Consider the following 20,514-nt stretch of genomic DNA (forward strand, 5'->3'; position numbering starts at 1 on the left):
TGAGATACATCATTAAATCCCATTATATAGAAATCAACTCAAGATGGATCATACATTTAAATGTAAAACATAAAACTATAAAACCTTAGAAGATAATACACCAGAAAGTCTTTGGGATCTAGAGCTTAGTAAGAAGTTCTTAGACCTGGGGGCGCCTGGGTGGCTCAGTGGGTTGAGCCTCTGCCTTCAGCTCGGGTCATGGTCTCAGGGTCCTGGGATCAAGTCCCGCATTGGGCTCTTTGCTTGGCAGGGAGCCTGCTTCCTCCTCTCTCTCTCTCTCTCTGCTTGCCTCTCTGCCTACTTGTCATCTCTGTCAAATAAATTAAAAAAAAAAAAAGAAGTTCTTAGACCTGACCCCAAAAACACAACCCATAAAGGGGAAAAAAAAAATCAACAAAGCAGACTTGACTGAAATTAAAGCCTTGTCCTCTGAGAGGTTAACATGTGAAGTCAGTGTGGAAAAGATTAAAAAAATAAGCCACAGACTGGGAGAAAATATTTCTAAATCATAAATCTGACAAGAGACATATCTAGAATTTGTAAACCCCGTGACAGGAATTCAGAAAACCAAGCAGGAGGCCCTTCATTTGGAGTCTCAGTCCCCAGGGGCTGCTGTAACCAAACACCACAGATTGGGTGGGTCATAAAAGCAACTCATTTCTCACAGTTCTGGAGGCTGGGAGATTCAAGACGGTCATAGGGTGCCAGGCGGTCACAGACTATCCTCACAACCTCCCATGGCAGAAGGCGTGAGGGAGCTTGGTGGGGCCTCTTTTATGATCCCAATCATGGGGGGCTGCACTCTCATGACCTAATCGCTTCCTAAGGGCTCTATCCACAAACACTACCACATCAGGTATTAGGATTTAACATACAAACTTTGAAAGGATGTGAACATTCAGGCCATAGCAGTTAGAGAAAATATGGGGGAAAAAGATAATGTTGGGACATCCTTGTGGCCATTGGAGAATGACTTTGACCTATCACAGCTACGCGAACACATGTTCCAAAATATGGCAGTTCAAAGGTTTCAATGTAGAAGTTGAAATCATAAAAGTGCTTGAAGAAAATGTGGGGGAAACTACATCCTCAGAAGGGACAATGTCTTTCCAACTACGACACAGTCCTTCAGAGACTGATTATATTAGCCACGTAAAAAATCAAAGTTTTTGTACAGCAAAAGGCAAAGTGACAAGAAAGGGAATAGCTGGGGAAAACGAGAGTAGCTCAAATCACAAAGATGTAATTTTGGGTGGACACAGGGTAAGATCCGAGGCGCCCGGTGCGTTCTGTCACAGTGGGATTTCATGCCACTTGGTCTTGTTGGTCAGATTCTTCTCTCCCTCCACCTCACAGGAGAGAATCTCCCCATATCCTCACCAACAACCACCATCCGGCAAATACCACCAGCTATGGCAAATGAACAAAGTCCATCAACTAAAAGGACCACGAATAAGCCACAAGCCCAGCTGTAAGCAGCTCCAAGTGTTGTCCACTTTCTCATACACTCAGAGAAAGCACTATTCAATCTCTTTTCAGTCAGAGAAGGAAGGGCCCTACAATCTCTCCAAGCGTTTAGGCCAATTTTCTGTTGGAACCATGAGGAGGCTAGTAGCTGTCTCTTCCTGTCCATCACCTCCTTGCTGTGGCCAAGTCATACTGGCAAGACCACTGTTCCCCAGAATTCTAAACTTGCCTTTTGTAGCATCTTGAAACAACATGGGGGGTGGGCTGCCTTTTGTCTACAACAGACATGGTACCCTAGCACTCAAGAACACAAAATCCATCCTCCTTATTCTCTCCCTCCGTGCTGCCTCCTCTCTCTGCTGGAATCAGTCACGCAGTTAAATGGGTCTGCTATAATCTCGGTACGGACAAACGTTGGGCATTGAAAACTCAGCCCATTGATTTATTAGATTTTTCACTTTGGACCAGTTACCATGGCCTTTTGAAAATGCAGACCATAGGAGGGAATGTTATAAACTTAGAAATATTATCCAGTTTCCATTACTCCAGCAAAAAATGCCTACCCGGGAAAGAGGGGAAAAATACCACTTTGGGGGCCAAGTCCAATAAATTTGGGTAAAAGATGAGGCAGCTCCTAGTTAAGGAGCTCCACTGCAGAGAGCTTAAAGTAAAAAGAAGATATTTAAAGCCCTTTAAATCTGGAAGAATCACTCAAGAGATCAGGACAAAATGAACCAAAGAAATGGCTCACAAGAATCCTAAAAAAGAAGAGAATTGGCCCTGATTCCATTCAGTCGAAACGCATGTCAAGCGTGGAGCTCCCTGGCAGGCCCTGGCTGCAGCTGGATGTCTCTGGCATGGCACGACCTTGCATCACAGAGAAACGCTGTGGGACAGCCAGGCCACAGGAGGACTTTTGAGGGCTCTAGAAACTTCTGCCTTTGTGGGTGCTATGAGTTTCTAATGGATGCCATAAAATCCCTTTAGACTTTGTGATTTAAATGGTGCACATGTATGATCTTACAGTTCTGGAGATGAGAGTTCCTGAAATCAAGGTGTTAGTAGTGCTATGCATCTTCTGGAAGCTTCTAGAGGCTTCCCACATTCCCTGCTCAGGGCCCCTTCCTCCAGCCCCAAAGCCAGCAACGGCTGCCATCCCATCAGCTGTCCTTCTGCGCCGTCCCCCTCCACTTTTAAGAACTCCGTGTTTACCCTGGGTCCACCCAGACAACCCAGGGTCATCTCTCTATTTTTAGGTCAGCTGATTAATGATCTTAATTCCGTGTGCAACCTGGAGGCCCTATGCCATGAAACCTAGTCTGTTCACAGATTCTTGGGACTAGGACATAAACACCTGGGCACTGGCCACTGTTATTCAGAGCACAGGGCATTTCCCCCCTAAAAAAAAAAAAATTTGAAGCATTCTTTTTGACCATACGAGTATAAAGATGACTATATGGATATTATCTATTAAAACCTTCCCTACCATAAAAGCTCATTTATTTTATTCAGGTTGTCAAAGAGGTTAAACATAGTCATGAGCCCTAAAGGTCACAAGGCCCCTGGCACCCTGCCTGCTGGGTCCGCTGGGTAAGTGGGCCCAGGGTGCAGCCAGAAATGCCCTTCGGCCCCAGGTTCTGCAAGCAGAAGCCCACACGAGTCCACTTGCAGGGCTGAGGCCTCAAGGCAGAGCAGAAAATCGTGAGCAAAAGTGGGAGGCAAGGTGGGGGCAGAGAAAGCCCATGTACATTCACTCTGAGGCAGAGAAAGAGAACCAAGTTACTTGTGTTCTCCAAACCTCAGTTTCTTCCACACAGTGGGGACAAGAAAGGGCTCTTCCCGGCAGAGTTACCAAGAGCACCTTGTACGGTCAGGCACAGTGCTCAGCCCCGTGAAAGAGGGAACCAATGTGATTTAATTTACAGAAATTTCCGCTGGACAATTCATGCCAGCAAAATACAGACATGTCACAGCAACGTTTTCATAAAACGTCAGGCTCTACCTCTTCACTGCAATGGGACTGACCCAGTGCTAGTCTTTCCTGGGTGCCCTCTGGGGGCAAGGGGGCACTGGAGGTTCAAGCTGTGAATGGCTAGGGGAGGGGGCATCGTGGGAGAGGGAGGGCGAGGCCACTTTGAAAATCCTGGCAGCCACGGTTCACACAGAGTCTCTGCTGTGTCCCAAATGTGTCACGGCTTCCATCTGTGTCAACGTGTTGGGAGAGGGAGTTGTCACTTCTCCCTACACACCAGGAAACAGAGGCTGGAAAGGGCTGGGAGCCCACCCAGACCTCCCTCCTAATGTGGGCTGGTGGCAGCTGCCCCCCAGGGTTAAGACTTGAAGACCACACAAAGGGAACAAGGGCCACCAGAAAGGGGAAAGGACATGGTCTGAGGGCCCGAAGACGGCTGGCTGGGGAGAAGGAGGGGCTGGCACAGGGGCTGGTGCATGAGCAAGACCCTCCACCAAAGTCCCAAAGAAATACCAAGAGATGAGCGGCCACAGGGTGCTCACTGTGTGCCAAGGACTGTCTTAACTCCCTGTGCGTTAGTTAGCTCATTCAGTGCCCTCGGCCATCCTTTGTGGCAGGTACTCTTGTTGTCATTTTATAGATAAAGAAACTGAGGCAGAGAAAAGCTCAGAAACATAGCCAGGGCCACGCCAACAAGGAAGTCTGAAATCCCTGTCTCACCCTGGAGTCTGTGCTCCTGACTGCCCTCCCACACCAGCCAAGGACCTGGTCATCAGAGAGGGAAGGACAGTGAGGGCATGGGAGGGCTATACCCCCAGAGGCTGTGACAAGTTCCCTCTCCGTGGTCTGTGCCCTAAAGAGCCCCCCTATTCTGGGTGCATTCTGGGCAGGGGGTGGCTGTCCGGCCGCTGGATAGGAGAGAGTTGGGACGTGATCTGAACAGTTTTGAATGATGCAGGCGGGGAGGGGGGCAGTCACTGAGACTTTCCCTCGGGAGGGCCAGCACTGGGGGGTTCAATGGCAAACAAGAGCTAGGTCCTGCCTGCTGCCTAGGAGTGAGATCAGTGCAAGTACCAACAAATATGCAGCTCATCAAATAAAGCCGAGTGAGGACCCAGAGCAGCGAAGAGTGGGTTTCAAAAGAATGGTCAGAAAAAAGCCTCTGAATGCAAGAGGGTGGAGCCTTCAGACAGAATGGCAAGTGCAAAGGCCCTGAGGCAGGAGTACGCTTGTTTTACCTGTGGAACAAAGAGGAGGCTCCTGATAGGGGTGCAGTGAGCAAATGGAATGGGTCAGAGAGTTGGAGCCAATGCACAAAGGCTACGTGGGGCCAGGGGTGGAAACACAATGGTTTTTCCACCATCTACGCAGTGGAGGGGCCTCGCTGTAGGCAGAGCTCACCCCACTAGGAAACAGATGAGAGAAAAAATGGGGTGTACCTAGCAACCTTCTGGAAGGGTTCCTGGGGAGTCACAGCCAGGGAACAAGGACCTTTGAATCAAGCAGGGAGAAAGTTCCATCCCCAGGAAGGAGCTCTGGAGTTGTTTCCATTTGATTTTGCTTTCTGAGAGCTTCTTTCTTAGTCACCGGCACCCAGGAAACCAAGTATGAGCCACGCAGGCATAAGTGAGAGTTTCATTTAGTTTCAAACAAACAAGTCTCCCTGCACTGTGGAAACAACATGGAAAACGGACCGCATGCCTGGCCTTCCACTTGAGCTTGCAGAGGTTTTCACGAAAAACCCTCCATTTCACGCCAAACTCAGCGAGTCAAAGACTGTCAGTTTTCAAAGCAGTTAGAAAGGAGTCTGGAAGCCTCTGTCTTCCCAGCTGTCCGCCCCCCCACCGCCCCGCCCCGCCCAAGGTGGTAAACATCTCCCGTTGCCAGTGAATGAAGAGACGCAGCACTGCGCCTTCTGAACACACACACACACCCTCAGCAGGGGACGAGTGACGACGGGCCAGCTGGCCTCCCTGCACGCTCTGCTGCAGGGACCGCTGGGTGTCCCCCGAGCTCTTGGCGCGAGCCCCGGCGCCCCTTCCCTCTGTGCCCGGGGGGCTGCTGCTGTGCGTTCTGGGATGTGCGGGGGGGTGGTGGTGGAGTCAGTGATAGAGCCAGGAAGGCACAAAACCAGATGAACTAAGAGAAAGGGAGGCCCGGGGGAACACTCCCCACTGGAGAACCGGAGCTCCAGTCGTCGGGCCAAACGTCAGGCCAGGCAGGTGCTAGGAAGGTCCCGTCCAGCCCCATCTCTGGAGGAACACCCTCTAGCCGTGGCTCTATTTGCCTCTGCCTCTTCTTACCACAGTCTCCCTCCTTACCAGACCCCACCGCCTCTGGAGTTGGGGTCCAGCGTGTCCTGCTGATGCTCCCAACAGGGACAGCGCAGAAGGCCAACCCTGCAGCCTCAAGATTTCCAGACGTCTGCTCCTCTCTTCCTCTCTGCTCACACCCCCCACCCCGAAACCCCAGATCATCACTCTACTGGCCCTGTGGAGTCTTCAGACTCCATATCATCTCCCCCAGTGGCTCCTTGAACTTGCCCTTCACTTCCAAGGAATCAGCCTCTGCCTCTGATTCCTCTCCCACCAGCCCTGGAGCTGAACCTCACACCCTTCCTTCCAAACGTGCTCTGTGCCCTACCGGGTTCCAAAATGCCCTTGTCCAGGGACCTCCTCCGGGGAAATGGCCGCCGACTCTACCGCCCCCTAGTGGAGAGAGTGCCAGCAGTGCCAAGGGGACTATCCCAATTCCAGGCGCTCCGGACACCTGCTGAGCGCTCTGCCGCTCTCCCTGTCCTCTTGCTCTAAGGCGTCCACCCCCTGCACCGGCCACACGCACTGTCTGCAGAGGACCCCGCCTCCTGCTTCAGCAAGAATGTAAAATCAAGCCCCTGGTGCGAAGGCTGTGAATCCCCCTCTGGGATTCTCCTCAACCTTCAGCAACTCAAGGGACAAGGAGACCCTCCTCCTTTCCAGGGTGAGCTCCTCCACCAGGGTCAGTCCCCCTCCTCCCAGCCACCCCGGAGCCCCTCAGCGATCTGCCCTGTCGGCCACCAGCCCCTCCTGTGAACACAGCTGTCTCCAGGGCAGAAGGAGGAGACAAGCTTTTCCTTCACTGTCAGAATTGTGTTCGGGGAGGCCCACGCTCAGAACCTCGGCTAGAACATTCCACAGACAAATAGAAAGCCAGGTCCTCCATCCCTGTGTCCTTGGTCACAAGCCTGGTTCGCAGCCGGGGCCCTACTCATCTGGCCCTAATGAGCCTGACAGCTTTTTAAAAATGCAGCCAGCCAGCCAAAGCCTCCCTGTCCTCACCTCACAAACTCATCAGTCAAACTGCTACCTCACATTTACAGACTCTCGGGAGACTGAGGATCATTTTGTTTATTAAAGAATTAAAATTTAAAACATTTGGTTATTTTTTTTAATCGCCTGTATCTTGCCTACATCATTACAGCATCTACTTACCTCCAGCAGAATAATTAACTTTTCAATCATCACACTGGTTATAACTGTAACACCCATATGCCTAATATACTTTCTGAAATTAAGGAAATTAAAGATTGGCTTTTATTAGTAAACTAACATTTCACTAAATTGCAGCGCAGTGGAGAAGGATAATTTCTCCCGGTGAAAAATACAAATTATTTAGTATCATGAAAATAATCAGACTTTATTGCTTTCAAATAGAAAAATTATTAAAATGAGAATTATAGTTTGTCATCGGCTGGATTATGAACTAGTCACAGGCCTGGGCTAAGCCTTGTGACCTGTCGTATGGTCCTTTATGCCTATATCCCAAATCTGGTAACAGGTCTATCCCCATCCCTCACTGACAGGCACTTTGCAAATATAAGCACGTCCGTTAACATACTGGATGCTTCCACCAGACTGAAAGCTTCCTTCAGGCAGGCCCCTTCTTGCTCACCTCGTATCCCTGGTGCTTAGTACAGAGGGCTCAGTGACAGGTGAATAAATCCATAAACACACAGAGAGAAGGTCAGAAACAAGTAAGATTATGGACGTTCGCTTAAAAATACCAGCTGTGAAAGTCCTAGAGATGGAAAGTAGTAATAACATCCTTAAATATACATGCACTATAACTCCAAAGTGCTCCCGAATGCTAACAACCAGACAGAAACCTTTCTAAACAGCAATATTCATCTGGCCCTGACCTTAAAAGGCCGGCACCCCCTTGCCTTCTGTTCCTAGAGCATTCCCAGCCAAAATGCAACCCTCTGACATGAGGGTAGGTTCTGTCTGTTTCCCTAGAAAAATCAAGCTCTAATTCCTGCCCTGCCTTTGCTTGTCTTGGTTCGAATGCCACATTTTTCCATTTAACCAGCAGGATTCAGAAAGCAGCCACAGGACTTTGGAGGAGCTAGCCGGTTGTAACCTGCACGGAGGGCCTGCAGGCTGTCCAGTGTGCTTGTCTCCAGAGCCACCTGAACGAAGGCACCCTCCAGAGCTGTTCTGCTGGGGGGGTGGGAGGGAGGGCCAGGCAGGCAAAGCTCCCCTCCGCCCCCCAGAGTCGCACAGACTCCCCTCCCTGTATCCTTCAAAGGTTACTGTGGCTAAATATAAAGCTTCCAAGCCATTGTTTTAAATAAACCCAAAGAGAGGCAGAAGGAAGAAACTACCATTTACTGAGCACTTACTATGTGCTGGGTAATTTTAAAACATTATAACATTTGACTTCTACCACCTCTTGACCCCGTAGAGAACAGTTCTCTTATCTCAGGCAGCAAACTGAGGTTCCAAGAAGGGAAGCCTCATAACCAGCAAGAGTCAAGAGCCACGATGTGACTCCAGAAGCACTCTGTGGTCTGTGCCATTCATCACCAGCAACTGTCACGCCTCAATCTGCCGCAGCCCCTCTCCTCCCCTACTCCCGGTGCAAGCTTGCGCTCAGTCACTGACACTCACAGATTAATGAGCTTATTACCATTCTGTGTGAACGAACCTTTGTCAATTTGTTACTTCCTCACAATATTCGTTCATTAAAAAATCATTACTTGAGCATCCTAATAGATGCCTGGTATAGGGCATGGCAACCAGGCATTGCGTCGATCATAAAGGTACTCCCAGACCAGCAGGGAGAAAATACAGAAGCCAGTAAAAAGGAATATTAAAAACGGTACCATAGATGTCTGTCCCGGGAACAGCATGGGGACCAAGGTCATGGGGAGAGGGAAAGAGAGACACCTGCTGCCTTCTTCACTGTCGGTATTTGATTGTTCCTGCGGCTGACGTGTTTTCTGGTCATTGGGACAGATCCCAATGCTTCTAGCACTATTCATGCCTCTGGGGAAAAAAAAAGGTTCAGATACCAAAATCCTTGTCCTATTCCCTTTTCAGTCCTTGGTGGACACAGTCCTATTCCAGGAGGTAAGACAAACTGAAACTCATCAAATTTCTTTCCATTTTCCTCCAAGGAGAATTTGACTTGAAATACATTTAGGAAAAAAAAAAAAAATCAACCTGACTCTTAAAAGCAATTCTGTCCCTTGCCTTCTAAGATGTTCCCATCCTAAGCTAAGTCAAAGAAAGATACTGTTTTACTGCAATTTCTTGTTCACCTAAAATGCTCTTGTGTTCTAGATGAAATGGAATGTGAGTGCTATTCCTACCCTGCCAGGTCTTTCTAATCCAATAATAACTTGACCACTGGCTCTCTAATGACTGTGGTTAGATGCATTAATATCCAAGCATTAAGGTAAAATCCCTCCATTCCTCCCTATGGATAATCTCAGATCAGGCTTTCTGTCCAAGTTTCCCTTCCCCTTGAGCAAGTCAACATTTTCTTCCCCCAAATTCTTGCCTTTCAGAACCTAAACAGTGAAAACCATTGTCATGGGAATAAGCTGGTTAGAGCCCAATGCACACAGCGGAGCAAACATCATCATGACGAGCAATCCACAGGCTGCTGAAAAGCAAAGTGACAAAAAAAGCGCTACACACAACAGCATAAATGCATAACCAAATGTTGTCAAAACGCACAAATCATCCCAGCTCCAGAAATGTATTTGAAGGACATAATTCAAAGGAAGAAAAAAGTGTGAAAATGCTTCCTTACAAAATGACATGTGATACGAGAAAACCGAGAAGGTGGCAGAGCCACGGCTGAGTCAATCACAGGCTATTAAAAACGATCGTTAGGAAGTCTCAGCAACTGCATAGAAAATGCTTTGATATGTTCTGAAGTTAAAATAGCATGATTGCCTATGTAACAGGATTACAAATACGTCCCCCCAAAAAACTACGTTTGCCTAAGGACAGTGGAATCCTGGGTAATGTTTTTAAATGTTGCTAGAAATTATAATATTGTCTTTATGATAAAAAAGCTCAGAGGAAAATAGGGGATGAGTCATTGCCTGACAATTGTCACGATGGAAGAAAGTCCCCTGGATAGTGACAATGACAGGCAGTTAAATGTGAGCACAGATGTCAGTTTCCCCTCCTTTATCCTGGTTTATTTATTAATGTTGACCTTTCCAGGAATTAAAAATTAATCAAATCAACAAATTACAGACAGATTTTGCGTGACTGCCAAGAGGTAATGAGCAAATACTGAAATGACATTCGAGAGTGTGGCACAGACAGGAAGGGGAGGTGGGCAGGGCAGGAGGGGTCTTAGCTAACTGGGCCAGTTTCCTGATGTCAGCATGGGAGGCACTTGTGCCCTTGGCTTCTCAGTTGTCATCAGATGTTAGAGGAACTGGAAAATCCTTGCTGAAGTTCAGAAAGCACCTAAGGTCCTGTGGACCCTTCTAGGCCTTGCCTAGCACCCTGTCTCCGCAGGTCTGCTGTCCACAAAGCCGGAGTCCCAGGACGACCGCACAGATGCAGCTGGGCTTCTGTCTTCACAACCAGCCCTGGGTGAAGGTGGGGAGATTGGATGGGGGTTTTGGGGGGCGTATTGTTTTAGCACAGATAATTTGTCATTAGTGTAGTAAAGATGCACAACATAAAATGTATTGTTCTGGCCATTTTTAACTGTATAATTTAGAGGCATTCAGTGCATTCACACCTTTGTGCAACCATCACCTCCATCTCCCTCCAGAACTTTCCATCACCCCGAACTGAAACTCAGCGCCCATTCAACAAATACTCCCCCTGCTTTTCTCCCCCAGGCCTCTCATATAAGTGGGACCACACAGTGTTTTTCCCTTTGTGACTGTTCATTCCACTTAGCATAATGTCCTCAAGGCTCATCCATGCTATAGCAGGTGTCACAATGCCCCCTCCCTTCAAAGGCTGAATAATATCCTGTTGTATGCATCTACCACAGGATGGGCAGCCTACCGCTCTTAGGATTACTATTGGGTCCTCTGGTTATTGACCCTGGGCCCAAGGTCAGTTCTGAGAAATGGGCTTCATCTTGTTCTCGGGCCTCATACTGGCTCACCCTTCTACTACTTCCCTAGAAGTCCTTTATTGGGGAATGTCTCTAGGCTTCCAGTCCTCAGATTCTAAAGGATCATACCATCTCCTCCAGGCTTGTCTGGAGTTCCCACCTCGGGCTGTGTTCAGTCTACCAGTCAGGGTACCAGTAACGGACCACAGATCCAAGATGGCAGCCACCTGCCTAAACTGCATTGTTTTAAAGACACCTGTATCTACCCAGCCCAACGTGCCAGGTGGATCCTTCTCTCTACTCTCGTACAGGGGAAAACATCCTTTCAAGAGATGCTTGTGTCTACAGCAAGCTCAGCATCCTGTCCACATCCCGATTTTCTTCCTTCTACTGCTTCTCACCAGAACTTTTCTGTATCTTTCCTGTCTCTGTTCAAACCCTAGAACATGAGACCCAAGGCATGGAGGCTAGAAAAGCACAGGTCCACCCGCACTTACAGCCAAAGTGAGTTCCTTCCTTGAGTGATGACACCCGTGAATTTGGTCAGACGTCTCGCGTCCACTTCAATCCACTGACGGAGGTCATTCCTTCCTGCACACCACGCCCCATCGTAGAAATCATTTTCATTAATACCTGCCTGGAAATAAAGAGAGATGTTCTTCAGGAAGATCCAGAATCAATGAATACTTTCATGAGACTTGCAGGGTTTGGGGGAGGGGGTGGGTAGAAGAAAATGAGCAGGGGACAAAGAAAAAAAAAATCACTGTGCCCTGAACACTCCTTATCCTAAATCATAAAATGGAGTGGCTTGTTATTAACAAGTTGGAAATGTTTCAATATGATATGTCCTCTTCTTGCCCAGTGCGGAAGATGAAATTTAATGAGCTCCCCTATTACTCATGCATCCAGAAGGCACAGACCGTCTCCTACGTACCAGCCTACACACGCCAGGTGCTGGGGATACAAAGGTGAATCGTTCCCTTCCAGAACCTCACCATCCAGGCAGGAAGAAAGACATGAAAACGGATGAATTAGAGATACAATGTGGCCTGTGTTATTTTGGGAACCAGAGCAAATTGCTAGAGGGGCATTTAAGGGTAGGGGCTAACTTGGCTGGGGAGGAGACCGGGCTGGAGGAGCTCTGAGCCGGGCGTTAAAGGGGAAGTCCATCTAGTGAATATTTACTTACTGCCACATAAGTCACTTGATGTGTTGAGTCTGGGCTACTATTGCTACCAAAGATTCTTTTGATCTGACTTTACAAGGTATGTGATGTTTCTATTCTAGAATTTTCCCTATATTATCACCATTTGAAGAGAGAATTTGAAGGAAGGAAGGAAGGAAGGAAAGGAAAAAAAAGGGGAGGAGAATATTTGAATTAAGTGAAGCTTCCTAATTTACTAAGACCCTTTTTGCATGAATCGCTATTCCCACAGCTATTTTACAAATACAGAATCAGAGAAAAAGTCTAAGTGATATTTGAAAGACAGGCCAGCCCATCTTTTCTCCCTCTGAGCAGCTTTCAGCTCAAATTCTGGGGCAGCCTTACTTCTAATGGGCAACAGCGATGTGAAATTCACAGTCCACTACAACAGACAAACAATGTGGCCAAGGGTTCCATGAGTGGTGCCCTACCATCTCTGTGCCAGCTAAAATCAGCCTTGTATCAGGACCAAACCACAGTATGTGACTCCTACCCCCTCCTGGAACAATCTGGAAAGAGGGCAGATGTCAGAACACTCACATATCTTGGTCTTCTGAAAGCACTACTATCTCAAGTGAAGGTGACTAGCAACATCCAATGGTCAACATTCTCCAGAAACTTGAGCACTCAAGTAACCAGCACCGTGGGGCCTCATGGCATCCCACGATCACCTCTGTGGTCAGAACCTGATAGTGCTACCAGGCTCTGCCTTCTAGAACCATCAAAGAAAGACTAAATCATGCAAGTGTATCTTACCAGTCCTCACCTGTGCTTTGGTGGGTTTGGTTCAAGTGAGGGTGACTCTCTGACATGCTACCTCTCATGTGCCCAAGCTTCCTAGCCAATAAGAAGACCACTGCCCTGGGATGGAGACTTTACCGGCACCATCCCCACACATCCTCACCCACGGCAGGCCTCCTCCCAATGGCAGAGACCTGTAACGCACTGCAATGCTTACAATACGGCCATCTAGCTTCTTCCGAGGAACCGGAACCCTTAGTCCGAAAAGGGCTCCTCTTTTCGCATCAACAGCCGTGAGACTGGCGTTTACTTCATTTTTTAAGTTAACCTTCACCATGCCTCTACGATCTCTCCAGGTACTGGCTCGGGTAAGAGGAATGGAAAGGTGGAAAATGTGTTCAGTCCCGCCCTCTTGGTGCTCAGAATGGACAGACGGGCGGAAGTCCACACATGCTGCTCGCGTTTTGGTCTCGGAACCTTAAAACCAACCACCGCATAAAGTGCTAGTTAAGAGCGTGTGCTCTGAAGTCCTCCTGCTTCGGTGTGAATCCCAGTCCTGCCACTTCCACCCTGTATAAAGTCAGGCAATTTGCCTAAACGCTCTGTGCCTCAGTTTCCCCATCTTCCAAAATGGCAGCAATGCTCTTTTCTCCCTTAGGGTATAACAGTGCTTACAACAGGCCCCAGCACACTGTGTGGGCTCAAAACCAAACTGAGTGCTGGATAAATGTTAGTTATCAGTATATTTAAAACAATGACTATCTGGCAAATTATGAAAATATGGGTGCTTTATGAATTATCCCACATTCTACAAAATTGTAAGGAATTCCAATACTATTCCACGCATTTGCTGCCACATTTTCTACAACTTCAATATCCAGAACAGAGTTACAAAGTCTGAAGAAAGAGGAGATTCCTAGCCTAAAGCTCTCAACAGGAACCCATGTTGCCCCGGGGAAGGCGGTTGGTGGTGACTGCAGACATTTTTGGCTGTCCCAACTGGAAGATGTGTGTGCCACTGACAACTGAGGGACAGAGACCAGCGATGCTGCTAACCGTGCTGCAACACACCGGACAATACCACCGCATCAGAAAGAAGTGCCTCGGGGCACCTGGGTGGCTCAGTCAGTTAGGCGTCAGCCTTTGGCTCAGGTAATGATTCCGGGATCTTAGGATTGAGCCCCCCACCAGGCTTCTTGCTTAGCAGGGAGCCTGCTTTTCCCTCTCCTTCTGTCCCTCCCCTCCACTTATGCACGCTCGCTCTTTCTCTCTCTTAAATCAATAAAAGCATTTTTAAAAAAATTTTAAAAAGAAGAAGATGTGCCTCATCCAACATGTCAGCTGTGCCAAGATTGAGATTATCTGGTCGCATGCTAAAAAGAAAAGAACAGAGATGCCACAGAGCCTGGGATTTTCACCCCGAGAGAATCACAGAATGTGGAGGAGGTACCCCCCTGCTATTCGACCACAGTCTACTTGACTCAGACTTGGAATTAAATTTTGGGCTTCTGGTTTTGCCAGCCTGGGTATTTTGCTTCTGCTGCCAATCTCAGCTCTTCCCGAGCACACCAGACATTCAATTAAATGCAGTAAGGTGTCAGGGGATTGGAAGGCCCTTTCCGAAGCTGACTCACAGGGAAGTGACAGCCACCTCTGCAAAATCAATTATGAATGTATAAAGCAAACGCCTGGAAGGATTCAGTGAGAAAGGAGGGGCCAGTCCCCGAGGTGCCACCAAATTTCAGCACAGCGCAATCCGTGACGTCAGTACGACGTCTGAGAGACAAAGAGAAGGGTACACTCATCCCTTTCTGTTCAAAAATGCAGGAAAGACTTCATAAATGTTGGAGAAATTTCTATCAGAAGTTGTTGTAATAAAAAGTGAGATTCCTTAGAGTACAAATTAGTCTTGAAAACACTACTAACATGGAATGATACTTTGTACTATGGGGCTCAGTAAATTAAGAATTAATGTAATTCTCTCTAGGCAATTAAGTCATAGTCATCATTTCTTTACCTTAAAAACAACAACAACAATGCATCTAACAGACTAAATTTTGCTTAAGATAAGTATGGAAATCACTATATCCAAAACAAACAGAAAATCTGATACTATCCTTTTAAGATCAAATGGGATTTTTCTGAGCTGCCTGGGTGGCTCAGTCGGTAAGTGAGGACTCTGGATTTTGGCTCAGTTTGAGATCTTGGGGTGGTGAGACCGAGCCCCAGTCAGGCTCTGTGCGGAGTATAAAGCTTGCTTAAGATTCTCTCTTCCTCTCCTTCTGTCCCTCCCCCAATCTCTCTCTCTCAAACAAAACAAAACAAAAAACAAATGGGATTTGTCTGTTTCAAGATGATAAAGTAAATGTTGATTTCTGTGCACTTTTCTCAAAAATTCCCTCCAAAGAAAACAAGATAAAGAAATACAACCTTGGTCTCCGACAAACTAGAAAATATTTATAATCTCCAAATTACAATATATGAAGACAGAAATCAGATGGAGGAGTCCCGAATGACTCAGCAAAAGGAGAAGCAAGCCACCCAGGGCTTTCATTTAAAAAGCTCAGAAACTAGACTCCTAGGTAGCTGGAAAGGCGAGGCAGGGCTGAAAACAGGTAACTGATTCAAAACATGTATAAAAAAAACGGATTCCCACAGAGCTCTTTCTACAGATCTCCCCACCCCACAGAAGACCTGAAATTCTTCTCTTTAAAAAAACAAAAACAAAAACAAAAAAAACGAGCAATCCTAGAGGCTCTGGATTTGGGGGCTCTAGACTCAGGAAGAAGGTGTCATATGATAGCTACAAACAGGGAACTTGGTCAGTGGGTAGCAGCAAATTGAAAAGTAAGATGCCCTGGCCCCCCTCCTCCTTCCAGCTCCAGGACACAAGGCAGCCAGGCTTCCAACAAACAGAAATTAAATAAACTGAAAATGTAATGAAGAACAGAAGAAAATCTCAAAGAAATTATAATGACTATTCCTTGACAAAGAAGCTCTTGTTGGCATAAAACAAAAGAAGGATATTCTTAGAAAGGAAAAAGGAGCTCTTGCAATGTGAAAACTCCAGAAACAATGGGCAATCAAAGAAAAATAAGAAGAGCGGAGGAGGAAATTACAAAAAAAAAAAAAGAAAAGAAAAAACTACAAGCGAATAATGTCCCAGATCTGTAAGGTCGAAGTCTCCCAAATGCTAAGAATCCACTATGATGAATAAGACCCACACCCAGACATATCTTAATAAAACTTCAAAACATCACACATAAAGAGAAGATGCTAGAAGCTTCCAAAGAGAGAACAAAAAATAAAGCAAATATTTAAATCCAAGCCAAAGGAATCAGCATGGTATCAAAATTCTTGGTAGCAACATCGGAAGCTCAAAGACTGGAGGCATAATGACTTCAAAATTCTGAAGGAAAAGACTTTTCAACCCGTGAGTTTTACACTCAGCCAAACTGTCCATTGCCATGGTAAAATGAAGACATTTCGGATTCACAGATCCTCAAAAAATTTCTCATGCACCAATTCCATAAAGCTGTAAAATGAGCGCACCCCACAAAAATGAGGCAGAACACCAAAAAGGAGATATGAGATTCAGAAATCAAGGGTGCCCATATAGGAAAGAATTCGCAGAATGAGGGAGGAGATAGTCCCAGGAGAACCACTGTATAAAACCCAGAAAGCAAGCCATTCACCGCACAGCAGGACAAGGGCTTCGGAAGGAATGTCTTACAGAAACATAAAAAACAATGGTGAAACTAAACATTGAGCAGCTTTGACCTTGTAGAAAATTGTTATTAAAGGCTATTTTAGAGACACAGACCTATTACAGGCTACGGGAAATGTTTTTTAAAAATACAAACAGCTCTAGGAAAACAAGAAGTTGTCAAGAAAGGTTACAGAGTGTGTCTCCCTTGGCTCAAACTGCACACTATTTCTTGGCTCAAGTATTAAGCACTATTGACACAGTCCTACTAATGAAAACCTTTAATGTAGATTTACCAAAATTTGAGATACAATTTTACTGGAAGGATTAAAGAGGTTAAGGTGAAGAGATCATAAAAATGAGCTGAAATTTTCATCCTCTAGAATATGAATTCAGAATAAAAAGTCAGAAATGTACAAACCAATACTTATCAATATGTGCATATTATTTAGAAATAAATATTTGGGGCACCTGGGTGGCTCAGTCGGTTAAGCATCTGACTCTTGGTTCCAACTCAGGTCATGATCTATGTATGGGTCATGAGTCTGAACCCTGCATTAGGCTCTACACTGGACATGGAGAATACTTAAGATTCTCCCTCTCCCTCTGCCTCTGCCCCTATGCCCACCTACCCCTAAAAAAAAAAAAAAGAAAGAAAGAAAGAAATATTTAAATTCCCAAGGAAGAATTAAAAGTAGTTTGGAGCAGTTGCCTCGTTCACAGCATGTGACAGCTTCAGGGGGTGGGTGGGTGTGAGGGAGAACTGGCAAGGCATCTTTGTTTTTTGTTTTTTCCAATTTTATTGAGGAATAACTGACAAATATAATTACATATTTAATATATTACATGACTATATCAGGCATAAATATTTGCTCTACTTAAAGTGTACAGTGTACATATACATTGTGGAATGATTACCAAGATGGTTAATTAACACATCCATCACCTCCGAGTTAACTCTTCATGTGCTGAGACGGCCTAAGATGGGCTCTCAGCAACTTTCGAGTGTACGGTACCATATTATTAACCACAGTCACCGTGTTGTGCATTAGATCCTCTGAACTTGCTCCCCTTATAATTGAACGTCAGTCCCCTTTGTCTCATAGCTCCCCACCTTGCCCACCCCAGTCCCTGGTAACCACCATTCTCTTGTTTTTTGGGGTTTTTTGTTTGTTTGTTTGTTTTAAAGATTTTATTTATTTATTTGATGGGGAGAGACTGTGAGAGAGGGAACACAAGCAGGGAAGTGGGAGTGGGAGAAGGAGAAGCGGCTTCCCTCTGAGCAGGGAGCCCAGTGCAGGGCTGGGATCACGACCCAAGGAGAAAGCAGACGCCCAACGACTGAGCCACCCAGGTGCCCCTCTCTTGTTTTTTTTTAAATCATCCTTTAACACTCTGATTTCTCAAATGACTTGCTTACAGAACTGATTAATACATATTTTAATTTTAAAAAGCAAAGGGAATAGAGGGCAAGTGGCATAAAGCCTGGTTTGTTTACTCTTCCACTTTCCAGGTGTCTACAGAGCTCCTGTTACATGCTAGGCATCATGAAAAGTGCTCTGCCTTAGGCATCTATAGGAAACAATGAATCTCAAAATTACTATGCTGTTGTAAAATCACTGATCTGCACTGTAATTCATAATCATTGGCTGCCTCTGTACAGAAGCATCTGGAATGAATTAAAAAGTTATATTCAACTGAATATAACTATTTAGCAATTCCAGGATAACTGACTTACAGCTGCCACTGTGCAGGCAGAGCCCAGGACTATCTGGACAAAAACAGAATAATGTGGCAGTTATTTTAAAATCTCTTGGAGAAAATCTTAGAAGCACTGGCTGAAATCTTACATGTTACTAACAAGGTACCTCCATTGGGGGTACCTAAAAATGTTAGATGTGACATATGTTTAGTAGAGTTAATCTCCCATATAAGTAAGGGCCATCATCTGGCCAGAATATCTCCTTCAGGAACCTCTGTGATAGTCCTTTGATAAACCCATAGAACAGCCCAGGGACAAATCTGATCCTTCTGCAAATCAGCAGAGTATCGTGCCCCACTTCAGACCTCAGTCATCAGGATTGCTGGTTGAAAAGAAATATTCATTGTTTTTGAAGCGATTGTTAAACCCCAAAATCAAAGTCTTAAATAGCTCCTTATGCTGGTCAAGAAAAACAATAAATACCTAGAGCTTGAAATTTAAAATATTTTAAAGTAAACATTAAAAGTAAAAAGTAAACATTTAAAGTAAATTCTGTATGTAAGTGGCTCATATACTATAAGCCACCTGTTTTTTAAAAAAAAAAAAAAACAACTCACTTTGTTTCAGGTTCGTATCGCTGAGACCTGTGGTTGAATTCCCTCCATGATACAACCTAACTTTTCTTCCACTAACAACTTAGTGGTCAGCTTAGCCCATTGACAAATGTTCTTTATGGTCATGAGTCATCAGCTTTTCTCAGATATTGTATTTTTCCTGTTTCTTTTGTTGGTGCTTCATGTTTGACTACTGAGCTGTTTTCTTGGCTTTCAGGCCACGCCTCCTCTGAAATAATTATTTTTTATTGGAACTATAAGTGCTTTTTACTCTTTCTCTATGTACTCTTTTGGGGGGTTGTTTGTTTTTGGTTTTTCTGCGGTTGTCGCTTCAAGTTTTTATTTAAATTCTGGTTAGTTAACATACAGTGTGGTATTAGTAGCAGATGTAGAATTTGGTGATTCAATACTTCCCTAAGTCCACCCCTCCCCCCACCGTGCTCATCCCAAGTGCCCTCCTTAATCCCCGTTGCCCATTTCATCTTTGCCCACCTCCCCTCCAGAAACCCTCAATTTGTTCTCTCTAGTTAAGAGTCTGTTTCCTGGTTTGCCTCTCTTTTTCCCCCATGTTTATCAGTTTCATTTCTTTTTTTTTTTTTAAGATTTTATTTATTCGAGAGTGAGAGCAGGAAGAGAGGCAGAGGGAAAAGGAGAAGCAGGCTCCTTGCTGAGCAGAGAGCCTGATGCGGGACTTGATTCCAGGACCCCGGGATCATGACCTGAGCCCAAGGCAGAGGCTTAACTGAGCTACCCCAGCACCCATCAGTTTCATTTCTTATCCTTTTTTAAAGGTGCATCTTTGTTTAAGTGGTTAATTTAGTAACTATATAACTTAAATAACATACCTTTGTGCTACGACCAAGCAAGTGCACTACTGGGTATTTACTCCAAAGATACAGATGTAGTGAAAAGAAGGAACACATGCACCCCAATGTCCATAGCAGCAAGGTCCACAATAGCCAAACTGTGGAAGGAGCTGAGATGCCCTTCAGCAGACCACTGGATGAAGACGATGTGCTCCACATATACAATGGAATATTACGCAGCCATCAGAAAGGATGAATACCTACCATTTGCGTCAACATGGATGGAACTGGAGGGGATTATGCTGAGAGAAATAAGTCAGGCAGAGAAAGTCAATTATCATATGATTTCACTCATATGTGGAGAATAAGCAATACACGGAGGACCATAGGGGAAGGGAGGGAAAACAGAAGGGGGAGAAATCAGAGTGGGAGATGAACCATGAGAGACTACGGACTCTGGGAAACAATCTGATGGTTTCAGAGGGAAGGAAGGTGGGAGGGAGGGGCTAACATGGTGATGGGTGTTGAGGAGGGCACGTGCTGTGATGAGAACTAGGTGTTGTACTTAACGAATAAATCCCTGAACACTACATCAAAAACTAACTATGCACTATACAGTGGTTAACTGAACATAAAAAAGAATACTTTTGTGCAATATGCTTATTCTATATATCAAGCAAATCTATTGGTGCCATTTTTCCAACAGCATTTGGTTATTTCATGTCTCTGTGTCACATTTTGGTAATTCTCACAGTATTTCGACTTCATTATTATCACATTAGTTACAGTGGTCTGTGACCAGTGATTATGACTCCCTGAAAGCTCAGATGACAGTCAGCATTTTTTAGTAATAAAGTATTTTTTAAGTAAGGTATATACTTTATACTTTTAAGTAAGGTATATACTTTACTTTTAAGTGCTGCTGCCCACTTATGAGACTATG

General features: G+C 45.5%; 1 protein-coding gene across 1 annotated transcript in view; it reads right to left on the minus strand.

Moving 5' to 3' along the window:
• The window catches only part of CPXM2 (carboxypeptidase X, M14 family member 2), a 123,525-nt gene that overhangs the window by 62,061 nt on the left and 40,950 nt on the right, over positions 1-20,514 (minus strand). Inside the window, exon 4 of the mRNA XM_044240690.1 lies at positions 11,296-11,435. Coding sequence (XP_044096625.1) covers positions 11,296-11,435 — 140 coding nt within the window. The remainder of the gene's footprint in view (positions 1-11,295; positions 11,436-20,514) is intronic.

The sequence above is a fragment of the Neovison vison genome, chromosome 2 (genome assembly GCF_020171115.1).
Source record: "Neovison vison isolate M4711 chromosome 2, ASM_NN_V1, whole genome shotgun sequence".
In the NCBI taxonomy this organism is placed as follows: Eukaryota; Metazoa; Chordata; class Mammalia; order Carnivora; family Mustelidae; genus Neogale; species Neogale vison.